Source organism: Chelon labrosus (assembly GCF_963514085.1).
Source record: "Chelon labrosus genome assembly, chromosome: 2".
Taxonomy (NCBI): domain Eukaryota; kingdom Metazoa; phylum Chordata; class Actinopteri; order Mugiliformes; family Mugilidae; genus Chelon; species Chelon labrosus.
In genome coordinates, this window is record NC_140338.1 from 8,244,719 (window position 1) to 8,262,231 (window position 17,513).

A 17,513-nucleotide genomic window follows, 5' to 3' on the forward strand; every position below is an offset into this window, starting at 1 on the left:
ATTGGCTTATTTTAAGTACTTCTGACGCAGGGTTTAAAGACTTTTATCGCTTTTAGGGATTTAGCCGCAATCGACCGACAGCGAATGAGCTTGGCGAAGGTTCACGGTCAAGCGTCCTTTCTAACCACCAGGCTACCCGACACGCCGTCAGACTCCAACGTGACTCCACCGAAAGAGAGCACCGTCGCCATCCTCTCGGGGGGGGGGGGGGGGGGGGGGGGGGACACCAGGCTGTAGGTTGTTTCCTGAGTAGAAAGAGTGAAAGGCAGGAAACTAAATACTTCCATTTGTGGAGAGAGAAAAACGAAGCGTCTGATCGACCCTCGCCTCGCAGGGCCGACCAGAGGAGCAAAGACCAGATTAATTCATCATCCGCTGACAGAAGACAAACTTATCTCGAGGCGATTTCGTACAAGGACATTACCGGGATCGGAAAAACGGACCGCCGTGTGCCCTCCACTTCCCGAACACTGCGATCCATGCTACATAAACCACTTCTATTAACACTTAGCACACACCAATAAAGAACAGTCACTGCAGCTAGAAGACTAAACGGCAACATCCGAAGGAACGAAGCGCATTAAAACCACAGAGACTTTGCTTTAGATTCACTGTTCCAAGTAGATTTACTTCGTTTGGCGGCCTCGGCCTGAACTGTGATCATCACGTGGACCTCCTGGACCCTTCGACGGGCCGAGGAGCTTAAATGCGGCGCACGGAGGAAATTTCAACATGGGCTCAGTTTAGAGTCGTGGTGGATGCTAGGGAGTTGGAGAAGGTGGCGGGATTGTGGGGCAGGCGAGTAAAGAGAGACTGCGAGTAGAGCAATAACTTAAAAACCTATTGTTTTTGTATATTATTTTGCAGCTTTTTTGTTTTTTTTAAGGTTGTGCGTGCATATAAATACTTACTCATACTGTATATATATGCATGTGCGTTCAAGAGAGCAAGAGGAAAAGGCCATGGAAAACTGATCTACACAGAATATAGATTTTTTTTTGGGGGGGAGAGGGGGGATGCAGTCAACGTGTATTGCATTTACCTCGCTGTATCGACGCAAATATCCGAGAGTCCAGCCGTGTTAAGTGCAAAAACACTCGTTTTATTGTTAACAAACTGGACTTTTCTATTGACGTAACACCTAAAGGCTGCTGGAGACAGCCAACACTGAAGAGCATGTGTCTCAATACGTATGTTTCTTTCACATACAAAGAAGTGTGCTTGATAAAAAATAAAACTCAGCTCACACACCGGATGGGTAAGAGGTTTCAACTTTTAGGATAATAATTATTATTTTTTTTAATATAGCACCAACTAAGCTAAACTTTCCATCCGAGTCTGCTTCAACGAGTCAGTGCTGTGCAAGAGGACACAATATGGCAATTTAAATGTCAAGAGGGGCGTATTAGCTGCCCCCTTTTCGAATTTATATACTTCTTTTTTAAAAAAAATATGCTATTTCATTCATTTGTTTTACTAATCAATGGCTGGGCGCTGTTAGGTTACATTACATTTCATTACACAACTATGGACAAACCCTTAAAAGTAAAAGTAGTAAAGGGTTGAAGTGGCAACACTGGCGTGATATATATATTTTTTTTTTCTATCATCGATGGCAAATCAAATTCACATCATTTGATTCTCCTATGGCTTCGCTGGGGAGGGGTCATCTGGGGTGGGGGCGGGAGGAGGGGAAGAGGAGGAGGAGGAGGCGTTGTTTTCGGGGCTAGCGGAAGGCGAGGCAGGGGAGGGGAACTCTTTAATGGTGACGGTGACCAGGTTGGTCGTCACATCCGTCACCACCACATCCTTGCAGCTCGGCGCCATTTCCGGGTGCCAGTCGGGGTCTCCTTCGGCAGGCACCCTTTGGGGTTCTGCGGGGTCGGGGGTTTCGTCGCCGGGAGTGACCGGCGGAAGAGCGGCGGCGGGCAGCTGGCGCTTGGCTCTGGGCTGGCGAGGATTCTTCTTGGCTCCTTCCGTGGTCCCGGAAGAGTCCAGGGCACCGTCGTCCTCGTCGTCTTCAAAGGAAGAAGAGGGAGAGGACGGAGAAGAGGGGAGGAAGGGAGACGCTGCCGGGTCTGAGGACGGGGCGGGAGCGCACGGCTTGGCGCTCTGGCCCTTCTGGGTCTCTGTGTGGGCTTTACTGGACTTGGGTTCCTTTTTGGAAGAAGAGGTCCCGGTGGCAGGCTGAGACTGTGCCGCTGTGGGCTTGGCGGGAGGTTTTCCTTCAGAGCCGCTGGAGCTGGAAGGAGAAGGAGGAGACAGGTACTGAGAGGAGGTGGTGTGGCTACCTTTAGCCCCACCGCTTGAGCAAGAACCTGGGTGGGGTTGGAACGGCACAGGGCCTGCACACTGCAGCCCAAACGGCTTCCCGTACATCGGGAACCCCAGCATCTTCAGAGGAGGCTGAAAAGGTCTATAGGGGGCCTCTCCCTTCTTCCCAATGATGCGATTGCGGGATGGGATGTTTTGGCGTCCAGCTGTGATATTCCTACTGCCCGCAGCTGCACCGCCTCTCCCCGGTTTGTCAATGACCTTCAGGTTGAGGATAATCCGACCTCTCTTGACTTCCCGGGGTTTGACTCGACGGTTAAGGATGCGGACGGTCTCGGAGAAAGGAGAGACGTGCATGCGGGAGGGGAAGCCGCCGGGGTTGGAGAAGGCGGCCGCCATCGGGTCTGAGCGAGGCAGAGGGCGCCTGGACATCCGGTGGCAGCGGTGAATGTCTTTTTTCAGCTTGTGGGTGGCCGCCAGGGAGTTGAGTTTAGGAGAGGGCGCCACGGCTGAGGAAGAGGAGGACGACGACGGCAGATGATGCGGCGAGGCGGCAGAGGAGGAGGCGGAGGAGGGAGCTGCTCGGCTGGTAGTGGACGAAGAGAAGCGTGGAGTTCTCTGGCGGTTGTTGGCGGCTCGGCTGCTGGTCTCTCTTTTCTGGCCACGGCCCTGAGGGAGACAATACTGAATTATTGGTACTGCCAATTAAAGACAATATGCACAATACTCCAGTCTTTTGATTTGTTGGACACAATGAGATTAAAAATTTCGGCCCTGTTCAGACCTTGCGTTAAGCTCCGATCTGGGCTTATCTGATCACAAGTGACCAGCTTTAGGTAGGTGTGTTCAGACCTGCCATTGAACGTGCGTCTCCAGATCCGATCTCGGTTTCGAGCTCTCAACACTGACATCATCTGGGGCGCAGTAGAATATTTTAACAGCTGCTGCCTCTAATGGATCTCTACCGCCGCTCCAGAACCGAGACCCAGCTCTGTTTTAACCGCGTGCGTCATGACTTTGGCTTCACGCGTTGACGTTTTTATTTACGGATCTCCACCCTGACGTTAGGTAGACCTGCCCAAAACTCTGATTTATAACTCCAACCCTGGAAGTTTCCACACACACCGTAGTCTCGGGTATTAATAGGAAATAAAGACGTCGGTGATTGAGGACATACGCATCAACGTGACCGCATCCACAATCCGCAAGACATATGTGATGTACTCCTGTACTCATATTAATAGTTATGTTAGTTAACAGCTACATGCACAGAATTAAAATCTTTCATTACTAATGAACAGACATGACTTACGGGGATTCTTCCTTTTCAGGTGATTGAACTGCATTCACGCAACCAACTTCCTAATGTAGTCAGAGTTCAGATATCCCAAATGAGATCTCAATGCGTCCCATGACTGTTCACACCTGTCTTTTGTGAACGGATCGTCCAGATCGGATCTTAATGCAAGGTGTGAACAGGGCCTCAGAGTAGAGTACTGCTGAGTTACTACTTGGCACATGTACTGTAGTAGAGAGCTCAGTCACATTGACATACACCCACGGTAGGTAAACCAAACAATAATGTCATCGGTTCCATGTATTTCTAGTATTTCCACAGTATTTATTTTACCTCTAGTTTCTTGCATATGCTTTTGCTTTGCTTCCTCATACTTTAAAAATCCAATCAGGTCTTTCAGCTCTTGATGACGTCTGAGCTGGGAGCCTTTGTCATGTTTTGGATCTCCCTCACATGTAAACTAATCCCGTTGCACGGCCTTAATTGATTCGCCTTGAGGGACCGCAGCGAGATTTTCCGACGAGAGGATGCAGGAAATGGCGTACATAAAAGATCGATCCAAGGACTTAATGAGTCAATAGCGGATCTTTCAAATTGAGGGAATTTTGAGTCGGAAAATCCATGTTTTAAAGCCAGCCCTAGTACCTAGTGAACTCTGAGTGTATACTGAAGTCATTAGGATGCCGCTGGGATAACGCTGTAATGCAACGTCAATGCCAAAAGAAACTACACTTCCAGCCAAATCCAGTCTGCAAGTGATTAAATCAATGCTTAACAGGAGTAGTTAACAGGGTTTAGTTGCATCTGACACCTTGCCATAAAGCTCTGTTTAAAATTAATCAGTGTGATGGATCTCTCTGTTGTATATAAATGGTGTGCTCAGCTCAAAATGCAGCTCTGATTATAACCGTCTGGCTTTTAGATGCCATAGAGTTGACGGCACCAGCTCAGGACTGATAAGTGGAAATGAAAATGACAGTACACGCCGACTTCTTTTCATGTCGATTGCAAGATTACAAGATACGCACAGCGGTGCACGTTGTAAGCAGGAGAATCAGAATCGGCTTCAAACAGCCAAGTGAGTGCTTCAAGTAGGTTAACGATATTCACACTTTAACAGTAGAAACCACAAACAGAACTTTCCATTCTTCTGTAAGGTGCTGCAACCTCAGCAAATGGTACACTAAATTAACTGGGTTGTTTTACGAGTGTACAAGCAGTACCTGTAAGGTACTTATTCAAATCTGTACACAGACTATGCTTTCATTTATTAAATTATATAATATAATCCTTTAAGCAAACTTCGGAAACTTTACCTTCACAACCAAGTTTTTGGGTTTTGGTCCCCGTTTCTTTGGCCCGTGCAATTCTCTTTCCCGTTCCCTATAAAAAAAGAAAAGAAAGTGACAGTTACAAAAGCAAACATCAACAAAAGCAAGACTAAAAATGGAAAAATAAGAACTACAACACGATGACAGCGAGTACAACGAATCAAAAAAAGATGACACAGATGAAAGCTGTGGGCGTTTGAAAGCAGAGAAAGTTTCTGAAGCCATATTTGGACGGAGAATGACTATCGGCCTTCACGCGTCCATTTTAGTCTCCGTCTGATGTGACGTTTTTGTTTTGAGCTTACTGTAAACAAGTCTGTGAAGAGCAGAAGTCTTTCAAAAGGCTTCGCAACGGGGAGAGAAAGAGGTCCAGTGGAAGTCAAGTGGACTTTTCTCTTCACAGGAAGAAGGAGGAATGTAAAGAGATAAGATTAGCCGCAACAACACGAGCACTTTGAGCGAGATACACGTGAAAACGAGCAAAGTTTAGACAAAGAACTGAGCTTTAGACGTTTGAAGGCGGGAGCCAAGACCAATTCAAGGCTCCCGTTAAAGCAGCTCCGCTCACTTTTGCTCAAAGCCCAGGATCAGTCGGTCATCCAGAATATTCTCCTCTGGCTCCCAAGTGCTGTGCCTAAAACAAAACGGAAAGACAAAATCAACCATAACCGACTTTTTTCAGTCGAATGCGAGCAATAACCTTTTTAAAAAACCACAGGGATAAATGACACCGGCCCACTGAGGATTGTGATATTTCCATTGAGAGCGGCTCTACTTACTTCATCGCCCATCCTTTCCATTTTACCAGGTATTCAAGTCTTCCCTGCAAGGGGAAAAAAAAAACAAAAACACAACAGATGGCGGATCACTAAAACAACTTATATATGAGAAGAGCCTTAAAAAAAACACACACACAAACTTAAATCTGTTCCAGATTTGCAGCTTTCCATTGTTTACTCTTTAGTCTTGTATCTACATTAGGGAGTTGCTGGGATTTTCGGTACTTTACACAAAAACACTGGAGAAAAAAAAAAATACATACAAGCTTCTCATGCGAAGAAATTCTTTATTACTTGAGTAAATATTGTGATTAAAGTTGATTATATTTCAGGAAAGAAATACTACAAGCTGCAGCAAGGGATTTCTGTAAATTAGCATGGGAACACTTTAATCTTCATTTAGATGTCATCCTGGCTATAATTATATAAACACATTCACTCTCCTGTCAGTTCATTACTAGTACGCTGGTGAAAACTAATCCATTCTAACATAACAATCCCGCGCTAAATCTTGGCGTCGTAGAGGTTACGCGCCGAGCATTTGTTTAAAAATGACAGAACGGGGCGGTTGATTCAACCGTGTTTTCATTTTAGGGGCTGTGGGTTTGTAGTATCGCTGATTAGAAACACGTTTCTGTTATTTTGACAGCCCCGTTTGAGTCAGCGGGCCTGGCTTAATAACAAAAACACTTTTAATTCGATCCAGTTTAACGGATCGAAAAACTACATCCTCCAAAAAACGACTACGTTGGCAGGTCTCTTACACGGTTTCGTAATAAACTGAACATTAAAGTAATCATAAAGATAAGATTTAGCGCAGGATTGTTATATATATTAGAATGCATTTGTTTTCACAGGTGTGCCTAATGTTTTGTGTATCCAACAAAGGTTAAAAAAGGTAACTGGACTTGTAGAGTTTTTTTTTTTTTTGAGAAGACGTTTCACCACTCATCCGGCTGGGTTGTCAATGGAAATTAGCTGCACCAGTTTCTGGTTATTAGCATAACAAGCAAGTTTTTTCAGGAGGAGTTCCTGTTTAAACCTCAGACTTCCCACCAGTCCCCTAGAAGTGAAGAAGCTACTCGAATGAGTGGTGAAACGTCTTCTCAAAAAATAAAAAAAATTTCTACAAGTCCAGTTGCCTTTTTTTTTTAACCTTTGTTGGATAAACCATGACCTGGATGACTGAGAACCTTCACAGACTAATGTTTTGTGCATATTCTATTATTTCTGGAGGGGGAAGAGTCTAATTGTGGTGTCTTGACTTGTACTTCTGCTAAACCAAACCGGGCTTGTAGGTGTGATCTCACAATCAATGATATATTATAGTCATTTCTTTATTTTAACACCTATGGGCTAAATTTGATTAAGCTGCTTCGGTTTCATGGTGTTGAAATAGACCTTTCTTTCTTTTTTTTTTGAATGCTATTTGAATATAAACCGAGTATTATTACAGTCATGAAGATAAGATTTAGTGCAGGACTCTTATATCTGGAGCACCTAATGAGCCGATAAGTCAAATATATTTTATACTGGGTATAGTTTGAAGAGTTATCTGAAACATAAATGTTCTTAGACTATGAAGTTCCCTGCTGGAGGCCTGGGCCTGCTGGTTAACTTTGTATACCAGCCACTTACTGATGGGAACCCACAGTGTTTTGATATGGTCTTGACCAAGATGCAAGGTTTACTGGGCTGATAACACAAAAGCCAAATAATCCCAGAAGTCCTCCACCAACTGTGGCACCGAGGGACTCATTCCTCGCCAGCAGTACACGAGTGGAAGGAGTCGTGTTTTGGCAACGGCGCAGAGGAAACCAAGAGTCTCGAATAACCTTTAATGTGGGAGCTGCATGCAAACCTCCACTGGCTGTGAAACAACGCAGACTGTGGCCGTATAGCTTTAGCTGCCATTAGCTGGTACAGACAGACAGACAGACATACATAAGGGCCCTCCATTTTCACAGCGCAGACCACGTCCCCTCGGCCGAGCCGCAGCGAGCCCCTTCTTTGTGTCGCTGTTTTTATTGCTCCTGCCACGGTCTGACTAAACGAGCCGTGGCTGCTAGCCTCGCTAGTCATCGCGTGGCTAGCTCTGGCTGAGTAAAGTCTTCCGCCGCGAACAAGGCCTCCCGTAGCAATGCACATAGAGAGCCCGGAGCCTGAGCCTATGGGCTGGGAGGAGCGGAGCAGAGGAGCCGCTACTGCGACCAACATCTGCTGGCAGCAGCCCCCCCCGAAAAAAACAAAAAAAAACACGCGGGACACTGACTCACCTTACGGACACGGCGTTTCAGTATGGCTTCCGCGGCGAAAATGCGATCCCCCGCCGCCGAGAGCTCCATGACTCATGCCCCGGGCTGCGGTACCTCTCGCCCGTTTGGTTTGTCCCTCTCTCTCTCTTCGGACAAGCTCCGCTGTCTTCTGCTCAGGTCGACCACGGCCACAGTGCACGAGACAGAGGCAGAACACACACACACTTACACACACTTACACACACACACACACATACACACACAGCAACTACAGCAGTCACGTGACTCAGCCCCCCTTTGATCGCCCGGCAACGCAGAAGACACTCAGGAGGATGCAAAGAAGCGCGGGCGCTCATTGCTGCTTTTCACCATAGTGGTGGGCGGGGCGATACAAAGATCGATACCAACGTTGATTGATCGATACCAATGCAATGAGATCGATACTTAAATTTCAGTTCGTTTCATTACAGTTTTTTTCCAGTTACTAACACACTAAAATGACATGGATAGCACAAATATTTAAACTGACACACGGGGAGCAAAACCTCATCTCAAATCTCCAAAACTTTAAACACATTTTCTGCTTTACACACATTTTGCAATTCGAAATGCCACTTTTTAAGTGTACTGAACGCGGTTCTCTGCATAAGACACAACAATCTGACATAAAGTCACATGTTTGCGATTTCAAAACACTGCCATTTACAGTTTTTTCCAATTGCTTAAACACAATTTTGCAAACTAGGTTGGTTTTATCAAAATATTAACACAATTCACCAAACCACACACCCAAACTGCAAAATACCTCATATATCCCGCAAAATGAAGCACTTCAACCAAAATTAAACTTTTGCACCAGATGGCACACACTTCATTCGTATTACAGATTTTTGTGTAACCAACTACACACTGTTGGGCATAATGAAAAGCACTCTCATCTTTAGTATGCTTTGCCATAATGCTAACATAGTTCAAACTGTAGAGAATTCTTCAGATTTTTCACATGCACAGAAACATTTGCAGATACACACACGTGCTATTGAAATATTTATTTTTTTATTTTTCACCAAACAAGTCAGTGCAACATATGCACAGCAGATATATTTACATTGGAGTGAACTAAAATATGCTCACAAAACAGTAAGCTAAAAAAAAAATTGCAGAAAAAATGTGCAGAAAAAAATTTAAAAAAAATAAAGAGGAAAGCAAAATAATTACACAATTAGGTCTGGCCACAATGCCCCGTCAACATCGCACTCTCAACCTCCCTCTTCCTCTTCCTCTCTCAGCAATGTCTTCCATTGTTGTTGTAAAAGAAAAAAAGATGCTCACCTGTGGTCTTTTATTGCTTACTTCCTGATTGAAGTGTTAACAATTACATAACACCTATTTGGCCAGGTAGCACATATAGTGGCCAATGAGCTCATGTAGTGTCATTTTAAATGGCAGTGTTATGAAATCGCAAACATGTGACTTTATGTCAGATTGTTGTGTCTTATGCAGAGAACCGCGTTCAGTACACTTAAAAAGTGGCATTTCGAATTGCAAAATGTGTGTAAAGCAGAAAATGTGTTTAAAGTTTTGGAGATTTGAGATGAGGTTTTGCTCCCCGTGTGTCAGTTTAAATATTTGTGCTATCCATGTCATTTTAGTGTGTTAGCAACTGGAAAAAACTGTAAAATGACGCACTACCTGAGCACATTGGCCACTGTATGTGCTACCTGGCCAAACAGGTGTTATGTAATTGTTAACACTTCAATCAGGAAGTAAGCAATAAAAGACCACAGGTGAGCATCTTTTTTTTCTTTTACAACAACAATGGAAGACATTGTTGAGAGAGGAAGAGGAAGAGGGAGGGTGAGAATGTGATGTGGACGAGGCATTGTGGCCAGACCCAACTGTCCGGCAGGATGCTGTCTAATTATTTTGCTTTCCTCTTTATTTATTTATTTATTTTTTTCTGCACATTTTTTCTGCAATTGTATTTTTCAGCTTACTGTGTTGTGAGCATATTTTAGTTCACTCCAATGTAAATATATCTGCTGTGCATATGTTGCACTGACTTTGGTGAAAAATAAAAAAATAAAAATTTCAATAGCACGTGTGTGTATCTGCAAATATTTCTGTGCATGTGAACAATCTGAAGAATTCTCTACAGTTTGAACTATGTTAGTATTATGGCAAAGCATACTAAGATGAGAGTGCTTTTCATTATGCCCAACAGTGTGTAGTTGGTTAGACAAAAATGTGTCAAGACAAAAAGTGTGTGCCATCTGGTGCAAAAGTTTGATTTTGGTTGAAGTGCTTCATTTTGCGGGATATATGAGGTATTTTGCAGTTTGGGTGAGTGGTTTGGTGAATTGTGTTAATATTTTGATAAAACCAGCCTAGTTTGCAAAATTGTGTTTAAGCAATTGGAAAAAACTGTAAAGAGGCGACCTGACTCTGTCTAAATGCCGGTGCTGTCACAGAGCAGAGCAGGCTCATTTTTGCTAGTGGTGAGCGGATCGATCCAAATATCGGTAATATCGATACCAATGTAATGAGATCGATACTTAAGTTTCAGTTCGTTTCATTAAAGAGGCGACCTGACTTTGTCTAAATGCCGGTGCTGTCACAGAGCAGAGCAGGCTCTTTTTGCTCCTCCTCCTCCTCCCGCCTCGTGTGTTTGTTGTACTGTCACGTGACTCCGCGACGCCAGGTGACCGAACACCTGAACACTACCTGTCAGGCCCGACCAGCAGCAGCGCATTACACACAACGCAGAGACGGAGGCTGTAAGATACAGTGGTAACACATCAAACTTGTATAAGCATATGGAAATTTTTTAAATCCCCAGCCCCCTGGCCCCGACAGATCCCTGAAAAGAAGAAAAAAGTGCACTAAAGGGGAGAAATGTTGCCTTATTTCTGTATTGTATTGTACTTCCTAAACACTTCCTTACATTATTCATAATATTTGATGTGGAGTGATAATTTTGTACATCCAAATCCAGAAAGAAGTGCAATGAAGGGAGAGATTTAGTTTAATAATTGTACTGTAGTTTCTGAACACTCTGCCTGAAAAATAATTAGTTTTTATTTGTCCTCAAGTGATCATTTTGTCTTGTTTTTGAACAAACACGTTTATTGTGATAATAAAGTATTTTCTATTTACTTATAAACTTCGCCCAAATTCTGTAATGGATTTTAACTGATTAATAATCCAAAAGGCAAATCACAAAAACACTTAAAATGTCATGAAAATTCATTCAGATTTAGATGAATTCAGACTGATAACGCATCCAATTATTAAAAAAAAGTATCGATATCGATATTAAATTTAAATTTTTAAAATCCCCCGCCTACCTGGTCCAGACAGACCCCTGAAAAGAAGAAAAAAGGTGCACCAAAGGGGAGAAATGTTGTCTTATTTTTGTATTGTATTGTACTTCCTAAACACTTCCTTACATTATTTATGGTATTTGTTGTGGAGTGATAATTTTGTACAATTTTGTTTATTTAAGAAAAAAAAAATCCAGAAAGAAGTGCAATAAAGGGAGAGATTTAGTTTTTATTGTAGTTTTTGAACACTCTGCCTGAACAATAATTTGTTTAGTAAAAAACTTTTATTGTGATAGTAAAGTAATTTCTATTTACTTATAAACTTTGCCCAAATTCTGTACTGGATTTTAACTGATTAATAATCCAAAAGGCAAATCACAAAAACATTTAAAATGTCATAAAGAATAAATAAATAAAGTGCTGTTTCTCACTGTCCCACTGTGTTACAGAACAGAAACACACAATAATCACTATAACCGCAACTACTGCCTCACTACCCAGTCTACTGCAACAAGTTACAACACAAAAAACAAGAAGATTTTTTAAAAAGAACATATGCAGAATCCGCAAGTGGAACTTTAACCTATATTATTATTATTATATTCTTTATTCCAGACCCAGGGGGATCCATATCACAGTAAAAAAGTAAAAACAGTAAAATGCACAATGAATGTGAATGCACAATGCTATTTATACAACTACACAGGATAGCTGTAAGTGCAAAAGCTACCAATGCAATGAATAGATATTGTCATTGATAGATCAGGGCTCTCAAGTTTTGTACTTGGAATGAGATTATTTGGTTTCAATCCCTTTAAACCACATAAATTGTTTAAAAAAAAGACAATACACTGTAAGCAATTGCTGTAAATTTACAGCCAATTTTCAACATTAAAATACTGTTTTCGTGTTAAACAGCTTAGTACTGTAGTTAGCAATGCATTGTGGGCTGCTTAACTTGGAGCAACAGGACAGAGGCCCCAAACAGTATGGTGATGTTTTAAATTACAGGACACTACAGTATTTTTTGATTAAGCATGATTTGCACATGCGCATTGTTGAGTTTGAGATCCCGCTCTCTGACCTGTTTACGTCCAAATAAAGGAGTTAAAAAAAAAACGTCCGTCACTGAACAATCAGTGGGCGGCGGTCGGTTCACTCCAACAGACCCCTCGATCCAGGCTGCGACACAGAAGACCACAACGAGCAACATTGATACTGGTAAGGTAAAAACATTAAACTTTGTCTACCGTTAACGTTGTTTCCAAGTATACCTGACTGGCCTTGACTCTGGCCGTAATCTCAGCACTCCCGCTTGATATCTTATGAATGCTAACGTTAAGCTAGCGCTAACGTTATCATTCTTCATTCAAACCATAAAGTTAACCTACATTAGCCGTCCTCTGGTCGTGGGTGGGTTATGTTATCACAGTTCGCTAGCTAACTAAGAAATTCAAGCAATATTTTGTAAACGTAATGTTATTATGTGGCGGCATTGATGGTAGCTACCACGTTTAAGTTAGTTAACGTTACAGCTAATGTTATGTTCGTACCTTAAAATGCGTTTGCTCTGCTTAGTGTTTTTAATTGTTAACAGTGGCGCGAAGAGCCGACATTACTGTCTTAAAGTGCTCTGTGTTAAAGCTATTGAAGATAGTACCAACCATGACATGCTAGCTTGTCAGGAAGGGGGTTAACCCTCCAAAGTTTTTTGTTGTTGTTGTGTTTTTGACACTTGACATGTGGTAACGTTAGTTAATCCCCAGGTTCAAGCTGCAAACTTGACTGATGGTTATTTCTGCTGTCAATAGCATAAGGACATCTGTGATCTTTTATTCACCCTCCTAATTATCTTGTGTTCAGTATTTATCAGCCATAATATTACAAGGCCCAGCTAGTTCTTGCTGGTAATGTTAATATGCTACACTGAATTTACATGTGGTAGAAAAGTACCTTCCCTAAAATCATAAAGTATATCTGTTTATGTTAAAAGTTGGGTAATTTGTGCATCATGTTAGTAGCTAACACACTTGATGGCTAACTTAAAAACTAAATAATGTATTCTCTTTCAACTTAAGGGAAGCAGCCACCAATCAGTCGTGTTTCTGCTGTGCAACCATGTGCATTTGGAAGCTCCTGCCAGTGATCATTGCTTGTGGTAAGTTATATTTACAGTGTCATAAGGATATTATGATCTAACATGAAATCTGGAGATTTCTGAAACAATAACATGTCTTTTTTTCTTCTTTCTTTTTAATGCAGGAAAATGAGGTTGAAGAGCTGCAGCAAACCATGGCGATCTTTATCACTGAGAAAGAGGATCCTCTCCATCCACACAAAGACATTAAGACTGTCATCGAAGGAACAGAGGTCCTGAATGAGTTGCCCTCAGTTGCAACAGCTTTTGTGTTTAGTTGATAATAAGGCTTACATCTGAATAAGAAAATGTAGTTCCTGGCATGATGTCTTAGGAGTTGAGCTACTATTGCAGCTTCATGATTTGTCTTCTGATGACATCAATAGTCTCGTTTCTGGTGTTCAGCTGAAGAAGACTGTTTATCTAAATAGATTTTAAACACATGTTCAGTGTTGTCAATTTATGGAACAATAAATATGAATGTGTTCTTAAGGAAAGTGTTCTGAGTAGTCACTGATCAAAATGTATTAAAAGCAATTTTTTAAAATTTGATTTACTATACATTTCAAATAATGACAACTGTTACTTTTTTATTTGAGACAACCTAAAATAGTTATGCTCCAACCTAAAATAATTAGTTTGCTCCAACCTAAAGCTCCAACCTAAAATAATTAGTTTGCTCCAACCTAAAATAATTAGTTTGCTCCAACCTAAAAACAATTAGATTGCTCCAACCTTTAATTAGTGGTTGCATGGAGTTAAACTTTTCAGGTTAAACGAAATAAAATTATTTGCTTTGAGTTAATTTTTTTAAGTTGATCCAAGTTTTTAATTTTTTCAGTGGAGAGACACTTGAATCCAGGCTTAGGGTCAGGTTGAAATTGTTTGTTTACTGTAGACAGGCACTGTCTACAAAGTAACAACCTAAACAAAATATTATTTTAATTTCCAAATAATCACAGAAATATGCGGCATTTATTTTTTACTGTAATAGACTGTATAATAACAGTATGAATACAGAAATATACTGTATGTCTGGTTTACACACTACTACTGTAAAATTACAGTATATTGCTGGCGTCTTTGCTGCCAGCTCTTTACTGTAAATTATAGAAATACAGGAATATACTGTTTTTATGGTTTACAGACTAATACCGTAAAGTATTTTACGTTTAAATACCGTTAAAATAACGGTATACTGCTGGCGTCTGTGCTGCCAGCTCTTTACTGTTATTTTACAGGCAAATTGTTTACAGTGTAAAAAAAAAAAAGACATTTAGCCAAAAGAGGCCCCTTGAACAGCACTGGTCATTGGCTGCATTCATTTGTGTTTCGAGGAAGTTCAACCTGAACATGCAGACAGCATACGTGTGTGTGTGTGTACTTACATGGCAGTTGAAAACAGAAATTCAATTAATTTAAGTCTTCTTAAATAGCCCCATATAACTAAAACCGTCCAAAGCTTTTTAATGAAGGTACAAAATGATCCATAAAGCAAATATCCTGCATAGTTCCTTGACTTTAATAAGCAGCTATTGTGAAGTGATTTTTCACAGATTAGTTTCATCCGCTGTTGTCAAGTGCTGAAGTGATTATCTGATCGCAGGCTTCCACTTCCAGCTCTTCTTTGACGTGTCCCCGCAATCGCATTAGCCTCATGCATTCATAGATTACTAATCTCTTTCATATACAGTCTATGTTACTAATGTGCAGCGAGTTTTATCACTTCTCAAAGTGAGAAATGTCATATGTGGCGTGTGAATGTGTGAACTTATTGAAATGCGAGAGCCCTGTAAAAGATACAGCTGATTTAACAGGTGTGAACCCCCCTGGATTTTTGCTAGAACGGTGCTAAAGAGTTCAGCTTGCCACATGTGCATGCAGTGTGAAATATAAGAATATAAGAACTGTGCAAATAGTTGTGCAATATGTTTCCGTGCAAGTGTCCATCTCGGCTGAAAGCGGCTTGTGCAATGTTTGGGAGTTTGGTTGTGTGAGAGTGCGTTGTGCATGTGTGTGTGTGTGTGTGAGTTGGTGTTAGGGAGGTTAGTGAGTTGGAGCAGTGAGAGTACCTGATGCTAGAAGAGCGAAAAGATGCTACCTTCATTAAGCTAAAGATGCAGTGCAGGACTCTTACATTAGAATGCATTATTTTTCACTGGTGTACCTAATGAACTGGAAAGTGACTGTATTTACACACAACAATACAAAGGCTTGGAGAGGAGAAGACAATATAGTGCAATGAAAGAAAAACTATAAGAGACAACAAGAACAACGGGGGAGCGATGAGATAGACTCCACTGCTGATAAACTGCAGTATTGAGTACTGATTGAGGTATCAACAACACACACTGCCTCAAGAGAGCCCCCAGCATCTTCAGAGACCCACTCCCCCCCCCCGGTCACCGCCTACTTGAACTGTTGCCCCCAAGCAGGCACTTTAGGACAATCAAAGCCAAAACGAACAGGCTGAAAAATGCCTTCTACCCCAGAGCAGTCATAGCATTAAACTCTAAACAATCCTGAAAACACTGGAAACACTTGAACACTCAAAAACACTACTTTGTGCAATATTCTGCTGCCTGCGCAATAATCCTGTGTGTCTTTATTTTGTTAGTAGTAGTATTGTGTGTGTGTCATTTTTTCCTACTCTGTTACATATTGTTGTTTTTATTTTTTCTTACCTTAAAGTTTCTACTTTTACGGCACTTTTAAGTCGCACTGAATGTGAAGAACTGCTACCTCAGTTTTATTGTACTTTGTACAGTGACAATAAGTGATTCTGATTGCGATGTATGTGGTCTGGTGACTAGACTCTTTTGCGTTTTGTATAATTTGATAATGGGTTGGTTCAAATGATTGTTTAAGATTATGTTAATAATTGACAAAGCGAGAGAATAAAAGCGCTGAGAATAAAACTAATAACTAGGCTGAACTATAACCCAGACTGATTTCATTTAGGTTCTTTTAAATTTCACGGAGCAAAAGCCAGCCCATGGATCTGACTAGCAGCTTGTTGTTAGAGCACGTTGTCTCGGATTTTACATTAATTTGTCTCTGAAAAAACTTGTGCAATCATCTAAAATCCAAACATTTCATGGCTGAGCTAAGTCTGTTAAATCCGTCCTAAAAAAGCCACTGAGTTAACCTTCATTAGTCACACCACAAAATTGCAAAACGGAATGTCAAAATGTTGCAGATGCCTGCAAATCTGAAGATGATAAATCTTTATCTAGTCAACAGACAGGTATGTATTAATCTTTATATAAAGTAGTTCTCCTCCTATTAAAAATGACTCCACTGCTTGTTGCAAACAGCTCATTATGAGACACCCACTTGTGGCCTTAGTAAATATAATGGGAGCAAAGATGGAAGTGAGGTGTCTGGGGATCTAGAAAAAAAAAGAGGAAAAACCAGTAAAGTCAAAGCAGGGAGGAGGATTTCACATGGCTGTGAACACTGTTCGCGCCCTGTTGTAAAGCACAAGTGAACTCCATTATCCATGACTGCTTTTTAACCCCAACCACATATCTGCTCATTTCACCATGATAAGAAAAGATCCTCTATTTCAACACAAACCCTGTTTTTTTCCCCCCGACCTCAAACCAGCAAGTTGTTTGTGTGGTTGAACGTAGCCAAAGAGAGGCAAATACATTTCCTATCATGTAATTCAGGAACCAATACTATTATGGTCATATTTAGACTGTACCAGCAAACAACCTGTTTTGTTTTTCATGTTGGAGGACTTCCCTTTTTTGTGCTTTAAATCTATCTATCTATCTATCTATCTAGCTAGCTAATTAAACTGACACTGATGTGTACTATCTTGGCCAATTAAGTTATTAAGTCATTAAATCAAGTCTGAATGTAGTCAAATTAAAACTTAAAGATAGGCACTCAACAGTTCCCATTAAAGTCTTTTTCTAAAACAGCTTTCCTCCTCACTATTTCCTACAAACTATGTGAAAAGCATGAAAGTAATAGCAGTCCCGATCTTCAGGATGACACTTGCACATGCATGTTCTAGTGAATGTTTAAAAGCAGAGACAGCGACGATTCACGTTAGATAAACAGTGAGTTGTGCCTCTTATTATGAAAATAGAAAGAGTCAAAAAGT

The 17,513-nt window shown here is 41.3% G+C and overlaps 1 protein-coding gene across 1 annotated transcript; it reads right to left on the reverse strand.

Moving 5' to 3' along the window:
* Positions 1-219: 219 nt before the first annotated feature.
* cbx6a (chromobox homolog 6a) lies at positions 220-8,205 on the reverse strand. Its single transcript, XM_084561850.1, has 5 exons — positions 7,958-8,205; positions 5,682-5,725; positions 5,471-5,536; positions 4,888-4,954; positions 220-2,943 (listed from the first exon to the last, which is right to left on the reverse strand). The coding sequence occupies exons 1-5, from the start codon at positions 8,024-8,026 to the stop codon at positions 1,645-1,647; spliced, it is 1,545 nt and encodes a 514-aa protein (XP_084417976.1). The 5' UTR covers positions 8,027-8,205; the 3' UTR covers positions 220-1,644.
* Between the last annotated feature and the right edge of the window lie 9,308 nt (positions 8,206-17,513).